General features: G+C 38.3%; 1 protein-coding gene across 1 annotated transcript in view; it reads left to right on the plus strand.

The window, feature by feature from the left end:
* The window catches only part of KIF11 (kinesin family member 11), a 47406-nt gene that overhangs the window by 24338 nt on the left and 4988 nt on the right, over positions 1 to 18080 (plus strand). The window contains exons 14-19 of the mRNA XM_044240112.1: positions 156 to 328; positions 2397 to 2522; positions 3019 to 3177; positions 6145 to 6251; positions 11855 to 12134; positions 15289 to 15511. Coding sequence (XP_044096047.1) covers positions 156 to 328; positions 2397 to 2522; positions 3019 to 3177; positions 6145 to 6251; positions 11855 to 12134; positions 15289 to 15511 — 1068 coding nt within the window. The remainder of the gene's footprint in view (positions 1 to 155; positions 329 to 2396; positions 2523 to 3018; positions 3178 to 6144; positions 6252 to 11854; positions 12135 to 15288; positions 15512 to 18080) is intronic.

The raw sequence follows: 18080 nt of genomic DNA on the forward strand, positions 1-18080 counted from the left end.
TTGAAATATTTCCTAGCTGATACAATGAACCAATTATTTTAAGGTTGTTATTATAAATTTTCACAAGGATATAATTTTCTCAACCTCTTTAGAGTACTTCTAACTGTATTAATATATTTATGTCAAAGTTTGTATCTTTTTTCTTTTTGGTATAGGTAACCTGCTGTCTTCCAGTGTCTCTGCATTAGACACAATTACTACAACAGCACTTGGATCTCTCACATCTGTTCCAGAAAATGTGTCTATACGTGTTTCTCAGATTTCTAATATGATATTGAAAGAACAATCATTAGCAGCAGAAAGTAAAACTGTACTTCAGACATTGATTGTTAGTAAATCTCTTAAAGTATTTTTCAAGTGTTACTTTGATAAGCCTTTGAAAACAATGTTAATTGCTCTTTCATTTTAAGTTTTACAGACAGTTATAAATACCGCTTTAAGAGTAAACTCATATATATTTTTTAAGGTTTTATTTATTTGAGCGTGAGTGAGAGAGAGCATGAGCTGGGTGAAGGGCAGAGGGAGAAGCAGACTCCCTGCTGAGTGGGGAGCCCTATGCGAGGCTCAGTCTTGGGACTCTGGGATCATGACCTGAGCCAAAGGCAGACGCTTAACAGAGAAAGCCACCCAGGCAACCCCCAGATTTATATTTTTAAAAGCAAATCTCTCTGCTTTTTTTTTTTTTCCAGAAAGATTAACTTCCAAGTGCCAACTAACCTTTGAAACCCTTTTCACTTACATCTTGTAACATTAGGAGCAGGAGTTAACAAGCCTAATAACTAGAAAGGGCAGTTTTGGCACCACTAGATGAATTCAGGGGACCCATCAGTTGTTAGTTGGCTTAGAAATTGGTAAATTTCCTTTTCCTCAAGGGTTCTGGATTGGTTATGTTGATGTTACAGTTGACCCAGCCAGGGGGGATGTTAGATGGTTGATTTTAAAGTAACGGTAATACAGAAAAGTGCAAGAAAAAGAACTGCTAGAATTCTAGGAACACATATGACAATTTATGGGGCCAGATCTCTGTGATCAAGCCCTTAACTGTAAAGCTTTTTTTCATAGTTCTATAGAAGCCACTCATCCAATTCCACTAGTATTACCTCCTTCAGAGCTGATTTGAATAATACTCTTTATTTTGTAATTGTATGATTTGCCTAGGAAGTCCTTGACCATATTTCTTGTTTTCTTCTTTAGGTAGGCTCTCTGCCTCCCCTTTTGATTCTAACAATATCTGTTGAACATTTTCCAAGTAAATAACTACAAGTATTAGTTGACACTGCCTGGATTCAGTCCTTATATGACACTATTTGATAGATTTCTTCATTCACCCAAATTTGACAGTTAAAAGATGCTCAGTTGGTACTAACTTTTAGGAAATTGATTCATGCACTAAATGCAAGACTGTATTTATTGGTATCTTCCTACCAAGTTATATACCAACTTGGAAACACTGCTGGAGTCAAATGATTGCAAGATGACTGCTGCTCCCACCACAGGAGTTGAAATGGTGATAGCTTTTCTTTCCTAAAGAGTGCCAGTAGCCTTTTCCTTTCACTCTTCACTAATTGTTTCTGTTATAGTTCCTCACCCTGCCCAAGTGAAGGGAACTTAAGGTTGGAGTTTTTTCCTTTTTGTGAAAATTACCAATCTAAAAAAAAAAGCCCAATCTACATTCTCAACTTCATATTTACCTTGACAAGCACAAGAACCTTGACAAGTTCTTCAGATACAATAGGATATAAGTCACCAGGTCTTCAAAGTTAAATACCTCTAGCTCAAAACCTACCTTTGAAGGCTATTCAGTCTCAGCCTTTTTGACGAGTAACCTAAACTTACTGAAATTTATTTTGTTAAAATGTACTTGTGCAGTTTTTAAAAAAATTTCCTTTATTTGCAATGCTGAAATCTTATCAAATGATTGTCATTTTCCCCTCTTCTTTTTTTTTTTTTTAAAGATTTCATTTATTTATTTGACAGACAGAGATTACAAATAGGCAGAGAGGCAGGCAGAGAGGGAGGAGGAAGCAGGCTCCCTGCTGAGCAGAGAGCCCGATACGGGGCTCGATCCCAGGACCCTGGGATCATGACCTGAGCTGAAGGCAGAGGCTTTAACCCACTGAGCCACCCAGGTGCCCCATCATTTTCCCCTCTTCTGAATTATTCCATTAGACTGTTAGGAGTCCATCATACACTACATTAACATTTTCTTAATTACTGTTAAGTAGGATTAAGTAACTTAAGGTGAATATAAATTTTAGAAACAAATAAGCTCTATAGGCTATAAAGATTAGAGAATGGGAACTTAGGATTTCACTATGCATGTGTTAACAAAGTATTTAAGATACTGTCATTTAACCAGCCACACTTATGGAAGGGAAAATATTCTTTTTAACCAGGATGTACTTAAGACTGACCTTCTAACTTCACTGGAAACAGTTTTATCCCCTGCGATGGCATCTATACTGGAAATAAACAATCAACTAAAGCATATTTTCAAGACTTCATTGACAGTGGCCAGTAAGGTAACAAATACTGTTCTTAATTTCTCAAAATCAAATTGTTTAAGAAAGGAATTCTGATTATCTGTGTGGCCACATCTGTATACATGCAAAAGCCATAAGTTGTGAGTTGGGAGGAAATAAGATGCTTGCTGCCACTGATGTGATCAACAGAATCATGGCTAAGAAAAATGGGAGAATGATCTTCACAATAATTGTGCATTTATGTAGGAGCATATATAGCATGCTGTCATGGGTCAGGGAAGATGTGCATATTCATGTATACATGCCTATGTCTGCATATCTGCCTAAATATGCATAAAATATCTCTGGAAGTATTTTAAAATTATAGCAATGGTCTCTTGAAGGTGAGTGTGGAACTGGGGTTTCAGCGGCTGGAAAGGCAAGACTTTACATACTGTTTTTTAGCTTGTATGTGTTCCATTTTGTATGTGTTCTGTTTCACAAGTGTTCAACAAAAAAGAGTTTTTTTAATTAAAAGAAACCTTTTCCTTCAAAGATAGAAGATCAGAAAAAGGAAATGGATGGCTTTCTCTGTACACTGTGTAACAATCTACACGAATTAAAAGAAAATACAATTTCTTCCTTGGCTGAATCTCAGAAGCTATGTGAAAACTTAACTGAAGACCTGAAGGCAATTAAAAAAATCCATTCACAGGTATCTCATTTAGGTGATTTGGGGAGCATAAAAAGGAAGTTTTATAATCTTTTTTTAAAAAAGATTTTATTTATTTATTATACAGAGGTCACAAGAAGGCACAGAGGCAGGCAGAGAGAGGGGGAAGCAGGCTCCCTGCTGAGCAGAGAGCCTGATGTGGGACTCGATCCCAGGACCCTGGGATCATGACCTGAGCTGAAGGCAGAGGCTTTAACCCACTGAACTACCCATGTGCCCCTGAAAGTTTTATAATCTTTAACTTGATAATCCCTGTTATGTAATCTGAATGCTGTAAAACTAATTTAGAAACCTGAAGATGTCATAGCCACTCTTGCTTATAACAATAATTAATAAAAAATACTTAAGAATGCTTTTCTTGACCAGTTAATATTTTAGGATTTGCTACATTTAGAACCCTATGCTAAAGATCTGTAAGACAAACAATAGGGGGGTGCCTGGGTGGCTCAGTCTGCTAAGCGTTCAGCTCTGGATTTCAGCTCAAGTCATGATCTCAGGTTGTGTGATTGAGCCTGCATCAAGCCCCACATTAAGGATGTCTGCTTGAGATTCTCTGCCTCTCCCTCCCCCTCCACACCTCCTCCTACTCACACACACTCTCACTCTCACGTAAACAATAAGTAAAATCTTAAAAAAAATAAAATAAAAGACCAATAAGATTATCTTTCATCACACCAGGATGCAGCTAGAGAAACATACCTTTGGGGGTGCAGTTAGAATTATTTACAATGAATATGTATCTGTAGTATAATTCGATAAATTGGTTTTTTCTAGGGTAACATGGATAGTTATTTTCTTTCATAAACTGTATCCTGTTATTTCTGTATCATCGATGTCAGACATTTGAATTGTAGCAAATTAATATTTTTTTTTGAGAGAGAGCAGGAGAGAGTTCATGGGCACTCGTGGTGGGGGGAAGGGCAGAGGCAGAGGGAGACAGAGAGAATCTTAAGAGGCTCCACACTGGGCTCCATGCGGGGTTCAATCTTATGACCCTGAAATCATGACCTGCACGCTGAAACCAAGAGTTGGACACTTAACTGACTGAGCCACCGAGGCACCCAATTAATATGATTCTTAATTTTTATTGATTGTAAATGTAATTTATGACTTACCTTCCTCCATGTAAGCTGTTCTTCACTGCATGCATTAGGCTTTAAACCAAAACCAAAACTACAAACAAGTCATAATCTGTAAGATGACATATATGGAAGATAACACCTGGTATTCCTAAGGCCTGAGTAATGAATGTGTAAAATTTTATTAAACGAGGCTAATTATTACATGACAGAACTCTTTGGTCAATAAAACTATTGGCATGATTTAGTGAGTAATAGAGTTTTCTTTTCTTTGAAAGTAAGGGAGAGGGATTTCATATCCATGTCGTCCAAAATGAAAAAGGAAATAAATCCCAGATTTTTAGGCAAGAGTTAAAGCAGGTTTGAAGTCAGAGTATTCGTTTCCCTAATTGATAAGCAGGAAACTCTTTGGAGAAAAGATTAACATCACATTAGTAAAAATAATAGTTAACATTTCCTGAGTCCCTCAGTATGTGCTTATTCCTGTCATCAGTGTAGATACACATGCTATTACTAGCATAGTTTTCTCATGAGGAAACCAAGGCCTCGAAAGCATGTGAGAGTGTTTAGATCCTCTGAGAGTCATCATGGTGAGTATAGTGCCTGAAAGGCATCCCCTTTTGAGTGGCTCTGTTTCTAGAACATATTCTTGCAATTTGAAATTGTAGCAGTTTCGCATCCCTCTGCATCAACCCTTCCTTATCTTTTCAGGTATATGTTCTAAGGTAGATCGGCTTTTTATAGATGAGCTGTTTTGAAATGTTTAAAACTGATAAGCAGCTATTTAAAAACAAGAACACCTGTGATCCAGAAAGTATTTTTAACATGAATGATTTGACTTCCCTGGCTTTATGGAAGTTAAATTTATTTATTTTATTTTATTTTTTAAAAATATTTTATTTATTTATTTGACAGACAGAGATCACAAGTAGGCAGAGAGGCAGGCAGAGAGAGAGGAGGAAGCAGGCTCCCTGCTGAGCAGAGAGCCTGATGCGGGGCTTGATCCCAGAACCCTGGGATCATGACCTGAGCCGAAAGCAGAGGCTTTAACCCACTGAGCCACCCAGGCGCCCCTACGGAAGTTAAATTTATTATGTGAGCTGTTTCTCAGATATTCTAGAACTTGAAGTCAGCACTAACAAAAGAGTTATGTAAAACTCTGAACACCTACCTACATGTAGGTAAATCAGATAATACCTTCATTTTCCTCTACTTTGAGACTATAAAAATACTGACAGACATTATTTGTAAGCAGTCTTGGATATGTACTGTCAGCTGATATGTATTTCAGAGATGCTGGCCGACTAATGGACTGAACAGTGAACAAGAATGCTGGGTGTGTGTTCAGCACTTCCATGGCCTTTAGTGTAGCTGCTTTATTTTGTAAGTTTAAATTCCTATCATGTTGTGTGCCTTAGAAGAACTTGTTTTTAAAGATGCCTAGGACAAGCAAAGGTAAAATTAGATTTTATTAAAATGACCTAGCTAAATTCTATAAAATGCTTTAATTTATGTAATGAATACTATTTTTGGACTGCTGGGCCCATCAGATTTTCAGTATTTTTCTCTCATAGTAATGTTATCAGTTAAGAAGCAGCTGGTGCTATATCCCTGTCAGAGTGGTTCTTAGAGCATAAGGGGACATCGTGGTGTATTTGCTTAGTTTTGAGGTACACTGAAAGTAATTTGTTACTAATTGATAGTTGAAGTAGCAAAGTTTGCTAATTGTTTACTTTTTGAAAAATTCCAATCATATTATCCTTTTAATATCAGTTACACAGCTTTCCTCTATGGGTGAGAAGTGAAATTAAAGTTCTCTTGTCAAGAATTTGTATAATTCTCAGCTATGACTTCCATATCTTTCTTACAGGAACTTTGCCAGTTAATCAATCTTTGGGCAGAGAGATTCTGTGCCTTGGAGGAAAAGTGTGAAAACATCCAGAAACCACTAGGTAGCATCCAAGAAAATACAGAACAGTAAGCAATTTTTAGTTTTCTTTAACTTTCCTCCTGCCAGAAGTTATTTCAGAATAGAAGGTTTTAAACAGTACAAATACTATCAACTCAATTTCTCTTTTAACATTTTATTATGTTTACTTTCTCATTCTCCTTCCCTTTCTCTCTTCCCAGCCCCCTCTAATATTTTATGTCTAGGTATCTTTTCTGAACTAGCTATGTATACATTGCAGACATAATGTTCACTTTCCCTTAAATACTTCAGTCTGTATTTCCTAAAAATAAGGATAATCTCTTATATTACTATAATTATTATAAATCAGAAAATCAGTATTGGTAACTCCTGTTATCTAGTATTACAGACCCGATTCAAATTTTGCCAGTTATCCCACTGATGTTCTTTATAGGAAAAGAAAAAAAATTGTCCTCCTGGTCTAGGATTTAATCTAGGATCACACATTACATTTTATTGTCATGTCTCTTGAATCTCCTTTAATCTGGAGTAGTTTCATAGTGTTTGTCTTTTATGACCTTTCCTTTTCAACAGCATAGAATATTTTTTTTAGTACAGTGTCCCTCAGTTGGGATTGGCCTTTGTGATTAATTGGAATTTCTCTGTAGCTCCTTTCAAGATATTTTTCTTTGCCTTTAGTTTTTGGAGGTTTGTTTATATTGTGTCGTCTTACATATTTCTTTGAGGTTATCCTATTTGGATTTACTCAGCTTTTTGAATCTGTACACCTATGCTTGTCACCAGTTGTGGAAATTTTCATCCATTATTTGAGTGTTTTTCAGCTCCATATTCTTTCTCCTCTGCTTCTAGGGTTTTGATGATACCAATGTTAGATCTTTTATTGTGGTTCCATAGGTCTCTGAGGCTATAGATAGTTTATTTTCTCTTTGTTGTTCAGATTGAGTAAAAAAATTTTTTTTAAAGATTTTATTTATTTATTTGAGAGAGAAAGTGAGAGAGAGGATGAGAGGGGAGAAAGTCAGAGGGAGAAGCAGATTGCTCACAGAGCTGGGAACCCGATGTAGGACTCCATCCCAGGACTCTGGGATCATGACCTGAGCTGAAGGCAGTGGCTTAACCAGCTGAGCCACCTCAGATTGAGGGCATTTTATGAACTGTCTTCGTGTTCCTTTGTCATCTTTAACCTACTGTAGAACCCATTCAAAGAGGTATTTTATATATTTCAGTTATTGGGTTTTTCAGTTTTATAATTTTCACTTCATTCTTTTTTTCATCTCTTCTGTTTCTTTGCCAAGGTTTTATTTTTTCCAAAAGTGTTTTAATTGTTCACTGAAATTTTTTTTCCCACTGAAATATTTTTATATGGCTGCTTTAAAATCCTTGACAGATTATTCCAGCATCGGAATTATCTCAGTTTTGGCAGCTGTTGTCTTGTCTCATTGAAGTTGTGATTTTCTGGAATGGTTTTGACTGTATCTTGAACATTTTGGTTATGTTAGGAGATTCAGAATCCAACTTAAGTCTTTTTTGGCAGGCATTCACTTTTGTTTAAGTTTAATATGAAGGTCCTGGCCCAGTTTTGTGAGCTTTGGTTCCAAAGACAGTTTTGTTTTCAGAACCCTTGCATTCTGGTATTGTTTGGTGCTACCCATATGAAAAAATTTGTATTTTGCTTTTGATGGATGAAATGTTCTATATAGGTCAGTTAAGTCTAGTTGATTGATAGTGTTATTTGTATATCTGTATCCTTACTGAATTTCTTTCTTTTTTTTTTTTTTTTTAAGATTTTATTTATTTATTTGACAGAGAGGGAGAGATCACAAGCAGGCAGAGAAGCAGGCGGGTCGGGGGGGGGCCCGATGCCGGGCTCGATTTCAGGACCCTTAGATCATGACATGAGCTGTAGGCAGAGGCTTAACCCACTGAGCCACCCAGGCATCCCTTTACTGAATTTCTGCTTATTTGTTCTATCAAGTATTAAGAGAGGGGTATTGAAATCTCTAGTTATAATTTTAGATTTGTCTGTTTCTCATCAGTTTTATCAGTTTTAGCTGCATATATGTGATGCTCTATTGTTAGATGCGTACACATTTAGGGTGATATGTCTTAGAGAACTGACTGCTTTACACCATCATGTAATGTCCCATTTTATCCCTGATAATCTTCCTTGTCCTGAAATCTATTTTGTCTGAAACTAATATAAGTACTTAGCTTTTCTTTGATTGCTATTTACATGTAATGTATTCCCATCCATTCACTTTTGGCCTGCGTCTTTATATCTTTATATTTAAAATGAATTTCTTGCAGATATCACCTTGCTTTTTCATTATATTTAACAATGTACCTCTTTTTTTTTTTTTTTTTTTTAAGATTTTTTATTTATTTATTTGACAGAGAGAGATCACAAGCAGGCAGAGAGGCAGGCAGAGAGAGAGGAGGAAGCAGGCTCCCTGCTGAGCAGAGAGCCCGATGCGGGGCCTCGATCCCAGGACCCTGAGATCATGACCTGAGCCGAAGGCAGCGGCTTAACCCACTGAGCCACCCAGGCGCCCAACAATGTACCTCTTTTAACTGGTACATTTTCATTTGAAGTATTGGTATAGTTGAATTAAAATCTAATTAAATTCAACTATACCAATACTTCAAATTTTCATTTGAAGTATTGGTATAGTTGAATTAAAATCTAATTAAAACCATGGTGCTGTTTTCTATTTGTTGCCTATTCTGTGCTTTGTTTCCTTTATTCCTTTCCTAATTAAGTTGAGTGTTTTTATGTTTTCATTTTATCTCTTCCATTGATTTATCATTTATACTTTTCTTTTTAAAGATTTTATTTATTTGTTTGACAGAGATCACAAGTAGGCAGAGAAGCAGGCAGAGAGAGGAGGAAGCAGGCTCCCCGCTGAGCAGAGAGCCCAATGCGGGGCTCGATCCCAAGACCCTGGGATTGTGACCTGAGCCAAAGGCAGAGGCTTTAACTCACTGAGCCATCCAGGCGCCCCAGTATACTTTTTTTTTTTTAAGAGAGAGTGCAAATAAGAGTGGTGGTTGGGGGTGGGGGCTGGGCAGAGGGAGAGAATCCTAAGCAGGCTCCGAGATATAACCTGAGCTGAAATCAAGAGTTAGACACTTTACCGACTGAGCTACCGAGACAAGTCTTATTGTTTATACTTTTAATTTACCTTTTTAAAGTAGTTTTTTTAGGATTAATGATACACATTTTTAAGTAATGTTAATACACTTTTAAGTAATGTGCTGTTTCATGTGTGATAAAAGGAACTTAAAACAAATATGTTCCTGATTTCTTCCTCCTGTCTCTTATGCATTGTTTTCATATATTTTGCTTTTGCATATGCTGTATACACCCAGGGCAGTGTTACTCTGATCACTTTATTTCCTTTTTTTTTTTTTTTAAAGATTTTATTTATTTATTTGACAGACAGATCACAAGTAGGCAGCAGAGAAGCAGGCAGAGAGAGAGAGAGAGAGGGAAGCAGGCTTCCCGCCTAGCAGAGAGCCCAATGCGGGGCCTGATCCCAGGACCCTGGGATTATGATCTGAGTGGAAGACAGAGGCTTTTAACCCACTGAGCCACCCAGGCGCCCCTTTATTTCCTTTTTTGATGTGGCTACTAGAATTTTTTTTTTTTTTTTTTTGCTACTAGAAATTTTTTCTTTTTAAGATTTTTTATTTATTTATTTGACAGAGAGAAATCACAAGTAGATGGAGAGGCAGGCAGAGAGAGAGAGAGGGAAGCAGGCTCCCTGCTGAGCAGAGAGCCCGATGCGGGACTCGATCCCAGGACCCTGAGATCATGACCTGAGCCGAAGGCAGCGGCTTAACCCACTGAGCCACCCAGGCGCCCCTGCTACTAGAAATTTTTTAATTATGTAGCTCATATTATATTCTATTGAATAGTGCTGTTCTAGAATTCTAGCTATCACCTCTTTTACTACCTAACTCCTATCATTGGTTTTCCAGTTCTGTTGTTGATCCTGTTCATTATACCATGCTCCATTCTGAACTCTTTTTTTCTAGACTCTGAGTCCAGAAAGCATTTCCCCACTTTTTTTTCCTAGTGTCTAGACTTAAGGATTTCTGGCTTTTTCAATAGCTCTGAAGGGAATACTAGAATAGGATTGAAATGGCTGGGGAACAGTCTTTTTAAGCTCTCTGCAAGCTTTTTCCCTATCTTCCTGACATTTTGTTTGTTTGTTTGTTTGTTTTATTTTATTTTTTTAGATTTTATTTATTTTATTTGACAGATAGAGATCACAAGTAGGCAGAGAGGCAGGCAGAGAGAGAGGGAGGAGGAAGCAGGCTCCCTGCTGAGCAGAGAGCCTGATGCGGGGCTCGATCCCAGGACCCTGGGATCATGACCTGAGCCGAAGGCAGAGGTTTTAACCCACTGAGCCACCCAGGTACCCCTGTTTGTTTGTTTTAAAGATTTTATTTATTTATTTGTCAGAGAGAGAGGGAGAGAGAGCGAGCACAGGCAGACAGAGAGGCAGGCAGAGGCAGAGGGAGAAGCAGGCTGCCTGCCGAACAAGGAGCCTGATGTGGGACTCGATCCCAGGACGCTGGGATCATGACCTGAGCCGAAGGCAGCTGCTTAACCAACTGAGCCACCCAGGCGTCCCTCTTCCTGACATTTATTGACTGTACCAATGGTTTCCAAAGTGTGGTCCAGGGACTGTGTAAAAGAATCAGCCAGGTGTAGGGCCCAGGAACTTAGGGGAGGTTAATATATACTGAAGTTCGAGACCCACTCACTGCCCGTGGCACTTATTGTCATGGATGGTAGTCACTCATGAATAAATTCCATCTTCCTACTAGGTTGTGATTCCTTGAGGGACTAGATTTATGTTGATAGTCTCCAAGCTTTTCACTTGAATTTCTTTTCCTTTTTCAATCATTTCCATTTAACCTGCAGCTGAACTTAGGTTTTCAACCTGTTTACTTCTTCATTTGGTTTCCTCACATGGTGTACCATCTAGTGGTAATAGAGGGTAACTTTCATTCACCAAAGTTCAACTCTGAAGTCTTCAGAGGACTTTGCTTTTCTTTCAGGGTTATGTTGCACAGTACTATGTGCACTAGGTGTATAGTTTGTCACACCCCAATATAATCTTTATTAGTAGAAAGCTTTATAGTTGACTTTTTTTACTAACATTTATAATTTTTACCATTTATTTAAGGTCATAGGCAAGGTAAAACTGCTGAAGAACAGAATGACAGACTGATTGTGGACAGTTGAGGGACTAGACTAGAGACCGCAGGTGATGCCCTTAAGTAATATAACCTAGTAGGAGGAATAAAACACATGGCAGATTTTATTTTAGTAACTGTATAGTCATTACTCTAAGAGGTACAAAGTAAGGCTTCATATCTGGAGGAGAGCTGGGAAAGGTTTTATGAGAAAAGACATTTCCAATGGTCATTTAATGACAGATATGATGTCAGTCTGCTATGAAGAGACACTGGCCAAAGTATCCATTCTCAACATAAAAGAGTCATTAAGAACACGGGCTCTAGAGCCAGACTGCCTAGGTTCAAATACACCATTTTTGGACTGGGTGATTTTGGGCAAGCTATAGGCCTTTTGAGTCTAAGTTTTCTGTTTTAACAGTATTGTTCTCTTTTTCTATAGGAAATCTACGGATATAATCAGCAAAACAACCTCTTATAATACACAATTTTGTGCTGATTGTGATGGCTTATCAAAGGAACTCAGACACTTTAATCAAGAAGGTACAAAATTGGTTGAAGAGTCTGTGCAACACTGTGATAAACTTGGTAACAGCCTTGAAGTAGTATCTCAAGAGACTGAACAGAGATGTGAGGCCCTGAGCACAAGCACGCTTTCTTTTTCTGAACAGTGGGTATCTTGTTTAAATAAAAGAGAAGAAGAACTTCAGAACTTATTGAAGGTAATAACTTTGTAATTGGAACCTACTTTGGAGAGAATAGTGATCATCAGAAAATTAAATACTCTTGGCTAAGAATTGGTTTCAAAACAGATGATGTTTTAAATCATGAATTAAAATTTTAAGCATAATAGTTAGTATTACATGATTTAGTTTATGTACCTGTCTTCTAGAGTTTGAAATTTTTTTTTTTTTAAGATTTTATTATTTATTTGACAGAGGGAGATCACAAATAGGGAGAGAGGCAGGCAGAGAGAGAGAGAGAGGAGGAAGCAGGCTCCCCGCTGAGCAGAGAGCCCGACGCGGGGCTCGATCCCAGGACCCTGGGACCACGACCTGAGCCGAAAGCAGAGGCCTTACCCCACTGAGCCACCCAGGCGCCCCATAGAGTTTGAAATTATTTAATTCCTATGTCTGATCTGTCCTGTATCCTTGGTTTTTGACTCATTAATGCTTTCAGTTAAGAGCACCCTGTTTTTTTAATATAATTCAAACTTGTTACTGCTTTAAATATTTAGGATATTGGTTTTTTTTTGTTTTTTTGTTTTTTTTTTAAAGATTTATTTATTTATTTATTTGACAGAGAGAAATCACAAGTAGACAGAGAGGCAGGCAGAGAGAGAGAGAGGGAAGCAGGCTCCCTGCTGAGCAGAGAGTCCGATGCGGGACTCGATCCCAGGACCCTGAGATCATGACCTGAGCCGAAGGCAGCGGCTTAACCCACTGAGCCACCCAGGCGCCCCTAGGATATTGTTCTTATTGCTCAAAGGATACTTGATAGGTTTGTGTGTTTGCTTGATCTGAACACTTGCATGAGGCCTTTGTGGCTTGGTTTTTCTCTCTGTGCTATAAAAGGATTTTACTAATATTCTCAGGAACTAGGTAAAAGAATATAATTTTTTTTTAAAAAATAAGTATTTTAAGCTATACATAAGCTATTATTTTTACCAAAAGGAACCAAGGTTAATGGAGAAATAGCTGATTTCAGGTTGAAACAGGAAATTATACCAGATAAACCTAGAGGTCCTGTCATACCAAAAAGTAAGAGAGCTATTAAAGATTAGTGGGGTTGTATCAAAAAAACATAGGCGCCCCTGATGACATTCCTTTGTTTAAAGATAGTATAATTTGAGTATCAAAAGGAATAATTGCTATAATAGATTAAAATCGATTAAATATATTAAAGCTTATGAATTCATAAAAATTTCATAGGTCTTTTTTGGATCATGTTAGGGAAACAGTACATTATTTTGAAAACTGGTGAATAAAGGGAAACAGTTGAGCAACCATGTGTCTTTGCCAAAAGAATTCTATCATGGTTTAGCAGGATAGTGGATGAAGAAAAGTGTTTCATAGAAGAATCCCAAATAATGCAGAAGAAATGAAAGAATTTGAAAACCACAATTTGCAATCCTAGTGAGATAACCCCTGTGGACATTAGTTACTGTCCAAACCATTTGATAAAAACTGATGGAGAATTTTTATTTCATTTTTTTTTTCAAGTTTTGTGGGTTTTTGTTTTTGTTTTTGTTTTTGTTTTTAAAGATTTTATTTATTTATTTGACAGAGAGAGAGAGATCACAAGCAGGCGGTGAGTCAGGCAGAGAGAGAGAGAGAGAGAAGCAGGCTCCCGCCAAGCAAAGAGCCCGATGCGGGGCTCGATCCCAGGACACTGAGATCATGACCTGAGCCGAAGGCAGCGGCTTAATCCACTGAGCCACCCAGGCGCCCCATGTTTTTGTTTTTGTTTTTGTAATCTCTACACCCAACATGGGGCTCAAGCTCATGACCCTGAGATCAAGAGTCTCATGCTCTTCTGACTGAGCCATTCTGACTGAGAAGGCAGGCACCCCTTGATTGTGAGCTTTATAATTAATAGTGTGATGATATGGGAACTCATTAATCTTTTTCTTTCTTTCTTTCCTTTTTAAAAATTTTATTTATTTTTTTTAAGTAAACTCTACTCCCATCCCTGAACTCACAGTAGAGCTGCATGCTCTACTGACTGAGCCAGCCAGGTGCCTCAACTGATTAATCTTTTTTTTTTTAAGATTTTATTTATTTGACTGAGAGAGACAGAGAGCACAAGCAGGGGAGTGGCAGGCAGGGGGAGAGGGAGAAGCAGGCTCCCTGCTAATGTGGGAGCCCGATGTGGGGCTTGATCCTAGGAATGTGGGATCATGACCTGAGCCAAAGGCAGCCGCTTAACCAATTGAACCACCAAGGTGCCCCAGTGGATTAATCTTAACATGAGAGATGGAACCAGTCATATGTGCTTTTAGCACCACCTACAAAATATTCTTGCCAAACAATTAAAAAAGTATGAGGAGGGCGCCTGGGTGGCTCAGTGGGTTAAGCCGCTGCCTTCGGCTCAGGTCATGATCTCAGGGTCCTGGGATCGAGTCCCTCATCGGGCTCTCTGCTCAGCAGGGAGCCTGCTTCCTCCTCCTCTCTCTCTCTGCCTACTTGTGATCTCTCTCTGTCAAATAAATAAATAAAAATCTTTAAAAAAAAAAAAAAGTATGAGGAAAGGTATCCTATATTAAAAGAGAGTTAAGACCAGAGGGTCTTAAGAGCTGGTTTGCCTGGGATAGTCCTTGTTTACATCTGTTGTTTGGAGGTAATTGTTATTAAGAAGGGCCCTTTTCACTCTGAAAAGTATCCCAGTTTAGGTGATAAATTATATGGTCATCTACTTAAGACAGATCAACCAAATCTAATGATAAATTTAAATAAATTGTGAAAAACATTTGAGATAATTGGTAAAATTTGCATGCTGACTAGACATTTGATAAAAAGAAATCAGTGCTAAGTTTTTTAGATGTGAGAGTGGTCTTAAAAAAGTTCTTAACTCTTAGAGATGTATGCTGAAGTAAGTGGATGAAATGATAAAGGTTATGCTTTAAAATAATTCTATGGGAGGAGGAGGAGGAGTGGTTAATCTTGTTTGATCTATATACCCCAAGTGGCTAATATTGTTTGATAAATGCTGAAACTGGGTGGTCAATACAAGGGGGAATTATACTGTTCTCTCTTCTCTTGCATATGTTCTTCAAAGTTTTTACTATGGAAAATTTCAAGATAAGGAAATAATATGTTGAATAAAATGCTGACAACTTTGATTTTAATAATGAAAGCTCATTTGCATCATTTACAGGTTATAAACCAAGGTTGTGAGGCTGCCAGATCAGAGATCACTGAAAAATTAAATGAACATAAAGCAGTTAATGAGAACCAGCGTAACATTTTTTTTGATCAGATAACTACTGATGAAGAAAAGTTAATGGCACAAAGTCTAGAACTTAATGAAACCATAAAAATTGGTTTGACTAAGCTTAATTGCTTTCTACAACAGGATCTGAAGCTGGATATCCCAACAGGTACTTTAAAGGGAAAAAGAATTAACATTTTTTTTTTTTTTTAAGATTTTATTTATTTATTTGACAGAGAGAGATTACAAGCAGGCAGAAAGGCAGGCAGAGAGAGAGAGAGGGAAGTAGGCCCCCGGCTGAGCAGAGAGCCCGATGCGGGGCTCGATCCCAGGACCCTGCGATCATGACCTGAGCCGAAGGCAGCGGCTTAACCCACTGAGCCACCCAGGCGCCCCAAGAATTAACATTTTTGAAGTTGAAGTCAACCTTGTACTGTGTCAGATGTTCAGAAAAACCAGATCCTGCCATTGCCTGATAGGAATTTGCCATCTCACTGCAGTCATCTCAAATGGAAAAAATGGAACCCTAAAGTATTTTTTTTTTTTAAAGATTTTTATTTATTTATTTGACAGAGAGAGATTACAAGTAGGCAGAGAGAGAGGAGGAAGCAGGCTCCCTGCTGAGCAGAGAGCTCGATGCGGGACTCGATCCCAGGACCCTGAGATCATGACCTGAGCCAAAGGCAGCGGCTTAACCCACTGAGCCACCCAGGCGCCCCCCTAAAGTATTTTTAATCAAGATTAGATGTCATGATATAGGTGACATGTACTGGGCATAAAACTTGTAATAAAACTTGGGAATTAGAATCAGTAAGATTTTATAAATATGTAGGGCACTGGTTTTGTTTAGAGAAGATTTTTATTTACTTTTATTTTTTTATTTTTTTTTTAAAGATTTTATTTATTTATTTTACAGAGAGAGATCACAAGTAGACAGAGAGACAGGCAGAGAGAGAGAGAGAGGGGGAAGCAGGCTTCCCGCTGAGCAGAGAGCCCGATGTGGGACTCGATCCCAGGACCCTGGGATCATGACCTGAGCCGAAGGCAGCGGCTTAACCCACTGAGCCACCCAGGCGCCCCTATTTACTTTTATTTTTAAGATTTTATTTTAGAGTGTGTGCAAGCAGGGTGGGAACAGAGGGGGAGGGAGAGGGACAAGCCAACTTCAGGCTGAGCAGAATCCAAGGGGGACTTGAAATCACAATCTGAGCCAAAATCAAGAATCAGAAGCTTTACCAACTGAGCCACCCAGGCAGGCACCCCTTTATTTATTTACTTATTTTTAAGATTTTATTTGTTTGACAGAGCATGAACAAAAGCAGGGGGAGCACCATGCAGAGGGAGAGGGAAAAGCAGGCTCCCTGCCAAGGAAGGAGCCCGACCAGGGTCCTGGGATCATGACCTGAGCCAAAGGCAGATGCTTAATGGACTAAGCCACCCGGGTGCCCCTTTTATTTTTATTTTTTTAAAAGAGAGAGAGCATGTAGGGGTGGTTGAGGGGAGGGCAGAGGGAGAGAAACTTTTTTTTCCAGAGAAGATTTTGTTTTAAAGATTTTATTTATTTATTTATTTATTTATTTATTTATTTGAGAGAGCGTGCTGGAGCCAGTGCCGGGGGCAGAAGGTGGGAGGGAGAAGGAAGCTTCCTGCCAAGCAAGGAGCCTGACTAGGGTAACCAGGATCATGACCTGAGCCGAAGGCAGACACTGAACCAACTGAGTCACCCAGGTGGCCCAAAGAGAAGATCTTTTAAAAACAAATTAAAAAAACCAACAATAATCTATCTAGCACAGTTTGTAAAAAGGCATTTTAATACCAGAAATAGTAGAGGAATGTAATTACATAAATCTAGTTTAATGGAAAAAGCTTATCATATTGTGCATTCTCTTACGTGTACCTCTCATTTTATCAGAGATGGCAAAGATTATTTTAGGCTATGATGATTTAGAAAAGCCTTCATGGAAGAAGATATGCAAACTATTTAACAAGATGAGTAATCGAACGATTATTTGGATTGCATTTAGGGTTGCATACCCCATAAATACTAAAAATCACTGAATAGATTTTATGGTATGTAAATTATACTTCAAAGCTTTTTTTTAAAGCAATTATAAAAAGAGGCGATGCTAGAGAATGTTAGTTTATTTTCCCCTTAAGAGCCCTGTAATATTTGTTTCCACTTTTCTTTTTTTTTTTTTTAAAGATTTTATTTATTTATTTGACAGAGAGAGGGAATAAAAGCACGGAGTGGGAGAGGGAGAAGCAGGTTTCCCGCCGAGCAGGGAGCACAATATGGGGCTTGATCCCGGGATGCTGGGATCATGACCTAAGCCGAAGGCAGAGGCTTAACCCTCTGAGCCACCCAGGCACCCCTGTTTCCACTTTTCAATGAAATTAGGAATATAAGTGCTAAGCAAAAAGACAAAGAAGTGCTTGTGGAAAATATGAGAGCATGAGTTCATTATAAAGCAATATAATTGTGGGGCACCTTGGTGTCTCAGTAGGTTGAGTATCTGACTGCAGTTCAGGTCATGATCTCAGCGTCCTGGGAATGAGCCCCGTGTCAGGCTTTGTGCTTAGTGGGGAGTCTGCTTGTCGCTCTTCCCCTCCCCCTCCTCATTCTCTCTCTCTCTCTCTCTCTCTCTCTCTCAAATAAATAAAATCTTTAAAAAGATGTAACTCATTAATATTTAGCTACTACCAAATTTACAGTGAAATGATCATCCTATCAAAGATCT

Source organism: Neovison vison, chromosome 2 (assembly GCF_020171115.1).
Source record: "Neovison vison isolate M4711 chromosome 2, ASM_NN_V1, whole genome shotgun sequence".
Lineage (NCBI taxonomy): Eukaryota > Metazoa > Chordata > Mammalia > Carnivora > Mustelidae > Neogale > Neogale vison.